General features: G+C 47.8%; 1 protein-coding gene across 1 annotated transcript; it reads left to right on the top strand.

Annotated features, from left to right (window-relative positions):
• Positions 1 to 11,008: 11,008 nt before the first annotated feature.
• Positions 11,009 to 12,097, top strand: LOC100281869 (GDU1). Its single transcript, NM_001154789.2, is given in 1 exon segment — positions 11,009 to 12,097. A coding segment is annotated over 1 exon segment (615 nt). The 5' UTR covers positions 11,009 to 11,234; the 3' UTR covers positions 11,850 to 12,097.

Here is a 12,097-nt window from a genome sequence, read left to right as displayed (position 1 = left end):
CGGCATGGATGAGAGGTAGCTTACCTGCGAGGAGGACCCGCGCGGCGGAGGGAGATGCGATGGAGGAGAGCTGCGGCGGCGATGGGAGAAGCGATGGGGACGAGAGAGTTGAGGAGCGGCGCGGGTGCGAACCCTACCCAACTGATGCGGCTTTGTGCGGAAGCGACCTGAGGGCAGCTTCTGTCTTCGCGTAGTCGGCTGGCTTCTCAGCCAAGCGCGCCGGAGAGAAGCGGGAGCAGAAGCGGCGCGTTTGGGAGGAGCTTCAGCTTCTGGCGGCCAGAATCCCGCCAGAAGCTGAACCAAACACGGGCTATATTCTCTCAGTGCGGTAGTATCCATTGATGGCGCTGCTTAGCAGTGTCCCATGGGGGTATCTCCTCTTCTACTTTGCCAGATCATTCCCCTTCTGCGTGCCTAATCCAACACGTGTTTGCACGGAGAAACAAGGAGGGAGAGAGGAGATGCGAAGCAGCAGAGCTAGCAGACACAAGAGAAGGCGTTGGAACCAGGCCACGGTTGGCTGTGTCTGTGTGAAACCCACAACGTACTGAAAGGGAATTAGGCTTACACCTAGTCCCTAATTAATTTTGATGATTGAATTGCCCAACGCAAATAATTGGACTAACTAAGTTTGCCCAAGTGTATAGATTATACAGGTGTAAAAGGTTCACACTCAGCTAATAAAAAGATCAAGTTTTGGATTCAACAAAGGACCAAAGGGCCAACCGAAGGCACCTCTGGTCTGGCGCACCGGACTGTCCGGTGTGCCACCAGACAGTGTCCGGTGCACCACCGGACATGTCCGGTGCACCAGAGGACTCCAACGCAAACTCGCCACCTTCGGGAATTTCCAGAGGCACTCGCGCTATAATTCACCGGACTGTCCGGTGTACACCGGACAGTGTCCGGTGCACCAAGGAGAAGCAGCCTCAGGAACTCGCCAGCTTCGGGAATCTCCAACGGCTAGTCCGCTATAATTCACCAGACTGTCCGGTGCAACTCCGGAGCAACGGCTATTCGGCGCCAACGGCTACCTGCGACGCATTTAATGCGCGCTCTGCGCGCGCAGAAGGCAGGCGCGCCCATACTGGCACACCGGACAGTGAACAGGAGATGTCCGGTGTGCACCGGACAGCCAGGCGGGCCCACAAGTCAGAAGCTCCAACGGTCAGAATCCAACGGCAGTGATGACGTGGCGGGGGCACCGGACATGTCCGGTGTGCACCGGACTGTCCGGTGCGCCATCGAGCAGACAGCCTCCCAACGGCCACTTTTGGTGGTTGGGGCTATAAATACCCCAACCACCCCACCATTCATTGCATCCAAGTTTTTCACTTCCCAACTACTACAAGAGCTCTAGCATTCAATTCTAGACACACCAAAGAGATCAAATCCTCTCCAAATTCCACACAACACAATAGTGACTAGAGAGAGTGATTTGCTTGTGTTCTTTCGAGCTCTTGCGCTTGGATTGCTTTCTTCTTTCTTGATTCTTTCATTGCGATCAAACTCACTTGTAATTGATACAAGAGACACCAAACTTGTGGTGGTCCTTGTGGGAACTTTGTGTTCCAAGTGATTGAGAAGAGAAAGCTCACTCGATCCGTGGGATCATTTGAGAGAGGGAAGGGTTGAAAGAGACCCGGCCTTTGTGGCCTCCTCAACGGGGAGTAGGTTTGCAAGAACCGAACCTCGGTAAAACAAATCCGCGTGTCACACTCTTCATTTGCTTGCGATTTGTTTTGCGCCCTCTCTTGCGGACTCGTTTATATTTCTAACGCTAACCCGGCTTGTAGTTGTGTTTATATTTGTAAATTTCAGTTTCGCCCTATTCACCCCCCCTCTAGGCGACTATCAATTGGTATCGGAGCCCGGTGCTTCATTAGAGCCTAACCACTCGAAGTGATGTCGGGAGATCACGCCAAGAAGGAGATGGAGACCGGCGAAAAGCCCACTACAAGCCACGGGAGCACTTCATCGGAAGAGTCCCGCACCAAGAGGAGGGAGAAGAAGAAGAGCTCCTCCAACAAAGGGAAGGAGAAGAAATCTTCTTCTCACCACAAAGAGAAGAAGGAAAAAATCTTCTTCCCACAAGCCGCATCGGAGTGGGGACAAGCAAAAGAAGATGAGGAAAGTGGTCTACTACGAGACCGACACTTCATCAACATCGACCTCCGGCTCCGATGCGCCCTCCGTAACTTCTAAACGCCAAGAGCGTAAGAAGTTTAGTAAGATCCCCCTACACTATTCTCGCATTTCTAAACATGCACCTTTACTTTCCGTCCCATTAGGCAAACCACCAACTTTTGATGGTGAAGATCATGCTAGGTGGAGTGATTTAATGCGATTTCATCTAACCTCACTCCACAAAAGTATATGGGATGTCGTTGAGTTTGGTGCACAGGTACCATCCGTAGGGGATAAGGATTATGATGAGGATGAGGTAGCCCAAATCGAGCACTTCAACTCTCAAGCAACAACGATACTCCTCGCCTCTTTAAGTAGAGAGGAGTATAACAAAGTTCAAGGGTTGAAGAGCGCCAAGGAGGTTTGGGATGTGCTCAAAACCGCGCACGAGGGAGATGAGCTCACAAAGATCACCAAGCGGGAAACGATCGAGGGGGAGCTCGGTCGGTTCCGGCTTCGCAAGGGAGAAGAGCCACAACACATGTACAACCGGCTCAAGACCTTGGTGAACCAAGTGCGCAACCTCGGGAGCAAGAAGTGGGACGACCACGAAATGGTTAAGGTTATTCTAAGATCTCTCATTTTCCTTAACCCCACTCAAGTTCAATTAATTCGTGGTAATCCTAGATATACTAAAATGACCCCCGAGGAAGTTATCGGGAATTTTGTAAGTTTTGAGTGCATGATCGAAGGCTCGAGGAAGATCAACGAGCTTGATGATCCATCCACATCCGAAGCTCAACCCGTCGCATTCAAGGCGACGGAGGAAAAGAAGGAGGAGTCTACACCAAGTAGACAGCCAATCGACGCCTCCAAGCTCGACAATGAGGAAATGGCGCTCGTCATCAAGAGCTTCCGCCAAATCCTCAAGCAAAGGAGAGGGAAAGACTACAAGTCCCGCTCCAAGAAGGTTTGCTACAAGTGTGGTAAGCCCGGTCACTTCATAGCTAAATGTCCATTATCAAGTGACAGTGACAGGGGCGACGACAAGAAGGGGAGAAGAAAGGAGAAGAAGAGGTACTACAAGAAGAAGGGCGGCGATGCCCATGTTTGTCGGGAGTGGGACTCCGACGAAAGCTCAAGCGACTCCTCCGACGACGAGGACGCCGCCAACATCGCCGTCACCAAAGGGCTTCTCTTCCCCAACGTCGGCCACAAGTGCCTCATGGCAAAGGACGGCAAAAAGAAGGTTAAATATAAATCCTCCACTAGATATGAATCCTCTAGTGATGATAATGCTAGTGATGAGGAAGATAATTTGCGTACCCTTTTTGCCAACCTCAACATGCAACAAAAAGAAAAACTTAATGAATTGATTAGTGCCATCCATGAAAAGGATGATCTCTTGGACACCCAAGAGGACTTCCTTATTAAAGAAAATAAGAAGCATGTTAAGGTTAAAAATGCTTATGCTCTAGAAATTGAAAAATGTCAAAAATTATCTAGTGAGCTAAGCACTTGCCATGAAACAATAGACAACCTTAGAAATGAAAATGCTAATTTGTTAGCTAAGGTTGATTCTCATGTTTGCAATGTTTCAATTCCCAACCCTAGAGATAATAATAATGATTTGCTTGCTAGGATTGAAGAATTGAACAGTTCTCTTGCTAGCCTTAGAATTGAGAATGAAAAATTGCTTGCTAAGGCTAAAGATTTTGATGTTTGCAATGATACCATTTCCGACCTTAGAAGTAAAAATGAAATATTGCATGCTAAGGTTGTAGAACTAAAATCTTGCAAACCCTCTACATCTACCGTTGAGCACACTTCTATTTGTACTAGATGTAGAGATGTTAACATTAATGCTATTCATGATCATATGGCCTTAATTAAACAACAAAATGATCATATAGCAAAATTAGATGCTAAAATTGCCGACCATAACTTAGAGAATGAAAAATTTAAATTTGCTAGAAGTATGCTCTATAATGGGAGACGCCCTGGCATCAAGGATGGCATTGGCTTCCAAAGGGGAGACAATGTCAAACTTAGTGTCCCTCCTAAAAGATTGTCTAATTTTGTAAAGGGCAAGGCTCCCATGCCTCAGGATAACGAGGGTTACATTTTGTACCCTGCCGGTTATCCTGAGAGCAAGATTAGGAGAATTCATTCAAGGAAGTCTCACTCTGGCCCTAATCATGCATTTTTGTATAAGGGTGAGACATCTAGCTCTAGGCAACCAACCCATGCTAAGTTGCCTAAAAGAAAAACTCCTAGTGCATCAAATGAGCATGACATTTCATTTAAGACTTTTGATGCATCTTATGTGTTGACTAACAAATCCGGCAAAGTAGTTGCCAAATATGTTGGGGGCAAGCACAAGGGGTCAAAGACTTGTGTTTGGGTACCCAAAGTTCTTGTGTCTAATGCCAAAGGACCCAAAACCATTTGGGTACCTAAAGTCAAGAACTAAACTTGTTTTGTAGGTTTATGAATCCGGGGGCTCAAGTTGGATACTCGACAGCGGGTGCACAAACCACATGACAGGGGAGAAAAGGATGTTCTCCTCCTACGAGAAAAACCAAGATCCCCAAAGAGCGATCACATTCGGGGATGGAAATCAAGGTTTGGTCAAAGGTTTGGGTAAAATTGCTATTTCACCTGACCACTCCATTTCAAATGTTTTTCTTGTTGATTCATTAGATTACAATTTGCTTTCTGTATCTCAATTATGCAAAATGGGTTACAACTGTCTTTTCACTGATATAGGTGTCACTGTCTTTAGAAGAAGTGATGATTCAATAGCATTTAAGGGTGTGTTAGAGGGTCAGCTATACTTAGTAGATTTTGATAGAGCTGAACTTGACACATGCTTAATTGCTAAGACTAACATGGGTTGGCTCTGGCACCGCCGACTAGCCCATGTTGGGATGAAGAATCTTCATAAGCTTCTAAAGGGAGAGCACATTTTAGGACTAACCAATGTTCATTTTGAGAAAGACAGGATTTGTAGCGCATGTCAGGCAGGAAAGCAAGTTGGCGCCCATCATCCACACAAGAACATCATGACGACCGACAGACCACTAGAGCTCCTACACATGGACCTATTCGGCCCGATTGCTTACATAAGCATCGGCGAGAGTAAGTACTGTCTAGTTATTGTGGATGATTATTCTCGCTTCACTTGGGTATTCTTTTTACAGGAAAAATCTCAAACCCAAGAGACCTTAAAGGGATTCTTGAGACGGGCTCAAAATGAGTTCGGCTTAAGGATCAAGAAAATTAGAAGCGACAACGGGACGGAGTTCAAGAACTCTCAAATTGAAGGCTTTCTTGAGGAGGAAGGCATCAAGCATGAGTTCTCTTCTCCCTACACGCCTCAACAAAATGGTGTAGTGGAGAGGAAGAATCGAACTCTATTGGACATGGCAAGGACCATGCTTGATGAGTACAAGACTTCGGATCGGTTTTGGGCAGAGGCGGTCAACACCGCTTGCTACGCCATCAACCGGTTGTATCTACACCGAATCCTCAAGAAAACATCATACGAACTCCTAACCGGTAAAAAGCCCAACATTTCATATTTTAGAGTTTTTGGTAGCAAATGCTTTATTCTTGTAAAAAGAGGTAGAAAATCAAAATTTGCTCCTAAAACTGTTGAAGGCTTTTTACTTGGTTATGACTCAAACACAAGGGCATATAGGGTCTTTAACAAGTCTACTGGACTAGTTGAAGTCTCATGTGACGTTGTGTTTGATGAAACTAACGGCTCTCAAGTAGAGCAAGTTGATCTTGATGAGATAGGTATTGAAGAGGCTCCGTGCATCGCTCTAAGGAACATGTCCATTGGGGATGTGTGTCCTAAGGAATCCGAAGAGCCTCCAAAAACACAAGATCAACCATCCTCCTCCACGCAAGCATCTCCACCAACTCAAAATGAGGAAGAGGCTCAAGTTGATGAAGAAGAAGATCAATCAAATGAGCCACCTCAAGATGACGGCATAGATCAAGGGGGAGATGCAAATGATCAAGACAAGGAGGATGAAGAGCAAAGGCTGCCACACCCAAGAGTCCACCAAGCAATACAACGAGATCACCCCGTCGACACCATCCTCGGCGACATTCATAAGGGGGTAACCACTAGATCTCGTGTTGCACATTTTTGTGAACATTACTCGTTTGTTTCCTCTATTGAGCCACACAGGGTAGAGGAAGCACTCCAAGATTCGGATTGGGTGGTGGCGATGCAAGAGGAGCTCAACAACTTCACTAGGAATGAGGTATGGCATTTAGTTCCACGTCCTAATCAAAATGTTGTAGGAACCAAATGGGTCTTCCGCAACAAGCAAGATGAGCATGGTGTGGTGACAAGGAACAAAGCATGACTTGTGGCCAAGGGATACTCCCAAGTCGAAGGTTTGGATTTCGGTGAAACCTATGCACCCGTAGCTAGGCTTGAGTCAATTCGCATATTATTAGCCTATGCTACTTACCATGGCTTTAAGCTTTATCAAATGGACGTGAAAAGTGCCTTCCTCAATGGACCAATCAAGGAAGAGGTCTATGTTGAGCAACCTCCCGGCTTTGAAGACAGTGAGTACCCTAACCATGTCTATAAGCTCTCTAAGGCGCTTTATGGGCTCAAGCAAGCCCCAAGAGCATGGTATGAATGCCTTAGAGATTTCCTTATTGCTAATGGCTTTAAAGTCGGAAAGGCCGATCCTACACTCTTTACCAAAACACTTGAAAATGATTTGTTTGTATGCCAAATTTATGTTGATGATATTATATTTGGGTCTACTAACGAATCTACATGTGAAGAGTTTAGTAGGATCATGACACAGAAGTTCGAGATGTCTATGATGGGGGAATTGAAGTATTTCTTAGGATTCCAAGTGAAGCAACTCCAAGAAGGCACCTTCCTAAGCCAAACCAAGTACACTCAAGATATTCTAAGCAAGTTTGGAATGAAGGATGCCAAGCCCATCAAGACACCCATGGGAACCAATGGGCATCTCGACCTCGACACGGGAGGTAAGTCCGTGGATCAAAAGGTATACCGGTCGATGATAGGTTCTTTACTCTATTTATGTGCATCTCGACCGGATATTAAGCTTTCCGTATGCATGTGTGCAAGATTCCAAGCCGACCCTAAGGAAGCTCACCTTACGGCCGTAAAACGAATCTTGAGATATTTAGCTTATACTCCTAAGTTTGGGCTTTGGTATCCTCGGGGATCCACATTTGATTTGATTGGTTATTCGGATGCCGATTGGGCGGGGTGTAAAATCAATAGGAAGAGCACATCGGGGACTTGCCAGTTCTTGGGAAGATCCTTGGTGTCTTGGGCTTCAAAGAAGCAAAATTCGGTCGCTCTTTCCACCGCCGAAGCCGAGTACATTGCCGCAGGCCATTGTTGCGCGCAATTGCTTTGGATGAGGCAAACCCTGCGGGACTACGGTTACAAATTAACCAAAGTCCCTTTGCTATGTGATAATGAGAGTGCAATCAAGATGGCCGACAATCCCGTCGAGCATAGCCGCACTAAGCACATAGCCATTCGGTATCACTTTTTGAGGGATCACCAACAAAAGGGAGATATCGAAATTTCTTACATTAATACCAAAGACCAATTAGCCGATATCTTTACCAAGCCTCTTGATGAACAATCTTTTAACAAACTTAGGCATGAGCTCAATATTCTTGATTCTAGGAACTTCTTTTGTTAAATTGCACACATTGCTCTACTATATACCTTTGATCATGTCTCTTTTATATGCTATGACTAATGTGCTTTCAAGTCTATTTCAAACCAAGTCATAGGTATATTGAAAGGGAATTGGAGTCTTCGGCGAAGACAAAGGCTTCCACTCCGTAACTCATCCCTCGCCGACGCTCTAAGTCACTCTCCATTCTTGGAGAAGAAAAAGCATGAGCATCAAGAAAAGGACTTCGTCTTTGGGGAGAGAGTAAGAGCCCAAAGCGAAAGGACCGGACTTCGTCTTTGGTATAATCTTAACTCATTTATTTATGACCAAAGGGGAAGATAGCACTTCGAGGGCTCTAATGATTCCGTTTTTGGCGATTCATGCCAAAGGGGGAGAAAGTAAGAGCCCAAAGCAAAAGGACCGCACCACCACCTATTTCAAAAAACTTCGTGTTTTCAAAGAATTTTATCAAGTGGTATCCTATTGTGTTCAAAAGGGGGAGAAAGTAGCATTTCAAAAAGATATATCAAAAACCCTCTTGAACATTAAGAGGAGAATCTCATTTAGGGGGAGTTTTGTTTAGTCAAAGGAAAAGCATTTGAAACAGGGGGAGAAAATTTCAAATCTTGAAAATGCTTTGCAAATCTTACTCATTTACCTTTGACTATTTGCAAAAGAATTTTGAAAATGACTTATCAAAGAATTTGCAAAAACAAAACATGTGGTGCAAGCGTGGTCCAAAATGTTAAATAAAATAGAAACAATCCATGCATATCTTGTAAGTATTTCTATTGGCTCAATTCCAAGCAACCTTTACACTTATATTATGCAAACTAGTTCATTTTTGCACTTCTATATTTGCTTTGGTTTGTGTTGGCATCAATCACCAAAAAGGGGGAGATTGAAAGGTAATTAGGCTTACACCTAGTCCCTAATTAATTTTGGTGATTGAATTGCCCAACGCAAATAATTGGACTAACTAAGTTTGCCCAAGTGTATAGATTATACAGGTGTAAAAGGTTCACACTCAGCCAATAAAAAGATCAAGTTTTGGATTCAACAAAGGAGCAAAGGGCCAACCGAAGGCACCTCTGGTCTGGCGCACCGGACTGTCCGGTGTGCCACCAGACAGTGTTCGGTGCACCACCGGACATGTCCGGTGCACCAGAGGACTCCAACGCAAACTCGCCACCTTCGGGAATTTCCAGAGGCACTCGCGCTATAATTCACCGGACTGTCCGGTGTACACCGGACAGTGTCCGGTGCACCAAGGAGAAGCAGCCTCAGGAACTCGCCAGCTTCGGGAATCTCCAACGGCTAGTCCGCTATAATTCACCGGACTGTCCGGTGCAACTCCGGAGCAACGGCTATTCGGCGCCAACGGCTACCTGCGACGCATTTAATGCGCGCTCTGCGCGCGCAGAAGGCAGGCGCGCCCATACTGGCACACCGGACAGTGAACAGGAGATGTCCGGTGTGCACCGGACAGCCAGGCGGGCCCACAAGTCAGAAGCTCCAACGGTCAGAATCCAACGGCAGTGATGACGTGGCGGGGGCACCGGACATGTCCGGTGTGCACCGGACTGTCCGGTGCGCCATCGAGCAGACAGCCTCCCAACGACCACTTTTGGTGGTTGGGGCTATAAATACCCCAACCACCCCACCATTCATTGCATCCAAGTTTTCCACTTCCCAACTACTACAAGAGCTCTAGCATTCAATTCTAGACACACCAAAGAGATCAAATCCTCTCCAAATTCCACACAACACAATAGTGACTAGAGAGAGTGATTTGCTTGTGTTCTTTCGAGCTCTTGCGCTTGGATTGCTTTCTTCTTTCTTGATTCTTTCATTGCGATCAAACTCACTTGTAATTGAGACAAGAGACACCAAACTTGTGGTGGTCCTTGTGGGAACTTTGTGTTCCAAGTGATTGAGAAGAGAAAGCTCACTCGATCCGTGGGATCGTTTGAGAGAGGGAAGGGTTGAAAGAGACCCGGCCTTTGTGGCCTCCTCAACGGGGAGTAGGTTTGCAAGAACCGAACCTCGGTAAAACAAATCCGCGTGTCACACTCTTCATTTGCTTGCGATTTGTTTTGCGCCCTCTCTCGCGGACTCGTTTATATTTCTAACGCTAACCCGGCTTGTAGTTGTGTTTATATTTGTAAATTTCAGTTTCGTCCTATTCACCCCCCTCTAGGCGACTATCACGTACCATGCAGCAGGTTACTGCAATGTAGAGTAGACATATAGCTAGCATTAGTGTTCATTCTGTGTGAGGTCGTCGCACAGCCCCACATGCATAGGCACAGCATGCACGAGGTTGCTCAACGTTCCGACGCGGCTGGTCAACATTTATCTCGTCGTCCAAAAAGGATATATAGTATATTAGGAGCACTGAGCTTCTAATGACTAAAGGAAAAAATCTCGACAAAAAAAAACAAATCAGCGACAAAGACAAAAAGTATTAAACGTCCACGATGGGGCTCGAACCCACAACCTTAAGGTTAAGAGCCTTGCGTTCTACCAACTGAGCTAGACAAGCTTTGTGATTACACATCCGAGCTCGGCGCCATAGATCGTGGCGCCGAGCTCAGTGCCACGTCGAAGCCACGTTGTCCGAATTGTGCCCGCGTAGCACGTATCTCGGCGCCATAGGCTCTGGCGCCGAGATGTGTTACCTCGGCGCCATAGTCTATGGCGCCGAGCAAAGGGTCCAAAAATGACATTAACATTTTTTAAGGTCCAAACGTGAATTTTTTTCTGAGAAATAGGCAAAATACAAATAATTCGGACGGTTCGTTGCTCTTGCTCCTGCTCCTGGGTAAGAACGTGTCTCTAATCTGCGAGATTTTTGCAGTAAAACGAGTAAAAATCCCCTCTGATATATATGCTATACAGTCGTTGCCTTCTCTCTCTCTCGCTCATGCTTCGAATATCTTTGCCGGGGACAGACCATGATACTTTTGAGAAAGAAAGAAAAAAGGAATTAAATTTGTCTGCTGCTTTGCAATTGTACCGTGCCGAACTCTGGTAAATAATCATTTCCCCCCTCCTTTTTGCTTGATTTGCGATCAACTTGGCATGCTATTATTGCTAGTACGTTAAAGTGGAACTCTCATGGTAGTCTATAGTCTATAAATAGCGGCTGAGCAAAGTACGAGCAGTCAAGCACTGCCTCAGTTCGTATATCATCCATACTGGTGGCTGGTGCCATTTATTTCCATTCACCACCAACCTGACGAGCACTGTTCCGTCTCCCTCGTCTCTGTTCTGTTCTGTTGTGTTCTGTCCCAATTCCAGTTCCAGACGAGAGAAACGCAGGCGGGGCAGGCACACTGCTACCGAGCCTGGCGTCGTCGCTGGCAGTGGCATGCGCTGAAAGACCACCGAAACCACATGTGGCCAGCAGGCGCGGAGGACCCGATGGGCGTGGGCGTGGCGGGCACGGCGGGCATGAGCCACGGCCCCGCGGCGCCGTCGCCGAGGTCGTCGAGCACGATGCCGGCGGCGGGGCAGTCGCCGGTGCCGTACCTCTTCGGCGCGCTGGCGGCCATGCTGGGGCTCATCGCGCTGTCGCTGCTCGCCCTGGCCTGCTCCTACTGGAAGCTGTCCGGCGGCGGCCAGGAGGCGTACGACGACGACGACCCGGAACGCCAGGCCGGCGCCGGCGCGGGCGCGGAGGCCCGGCCCGGCCACGGAAAGGCCGCACCGACCGGCAAGGGCACCGGGGAGCGTTGGCGGGAGCACGCGGTGGTCATCATGGCCGGCCACGAGAGGCCGACGTTCCTCGCCACGCCAGCGTCGTCGCGCCGGGGCCCGAACGGCGCCCGTGGCGTCGGCGTCAGCGTGGACTCCGGCCCTGGCGACTCCGAGGACGGCGACGAGGCGAGGTGCGTGGAGTGCGGGGCGCGGTCTTGGCCGGCTCGCGCGGCCGACAGCGAGGGCGAGCCGGGGCGGACCGAGCAGAGTGGTGCAAGTGGTAGCTCGGTAACTGTAATCAGTGAGAGATGAGAGCTCCTTTTTTTTGGCGTGTGAGTGTGTGTGCCTGCGTTCGGTTCGCCGCAGCCCGCAAGTAATGGGTCGTCGGTCCAGCCACCAGCTCCTGCAACGGACGCCGACCTGATTTTGGGAGGGAAAGAAGAGAAGGCAGGCTGCAGCTCGTGTACTGCCGCGTGCGTACATGTTTTCTTTTTACTCGTAGAAAATGTTGGGCCTTATTTTTCTACGAGAGCCGGCAAAACATTTTCTGTCGCATGCAA

This window comes from Zea mays, chromosome 5, assembly GCF_902167145.1.
Source record: "Zea mays cultivar B73 chromosome 5, Zm-B73-REFERENCE-NAM-5.0, whole genome shotgun sequence".
In the NCBI taxonomy this organism is placed as follows: Eukaryota; Viridiplantae; Streptophyta; class Magnoliopsida; order Poales; family Poaceae; genus Zea; species Zea mays.
Note: the sequence above shows the minus strand (reverse complement) of the source record. Positions and strands in the feature narration are given on the sequence as shown.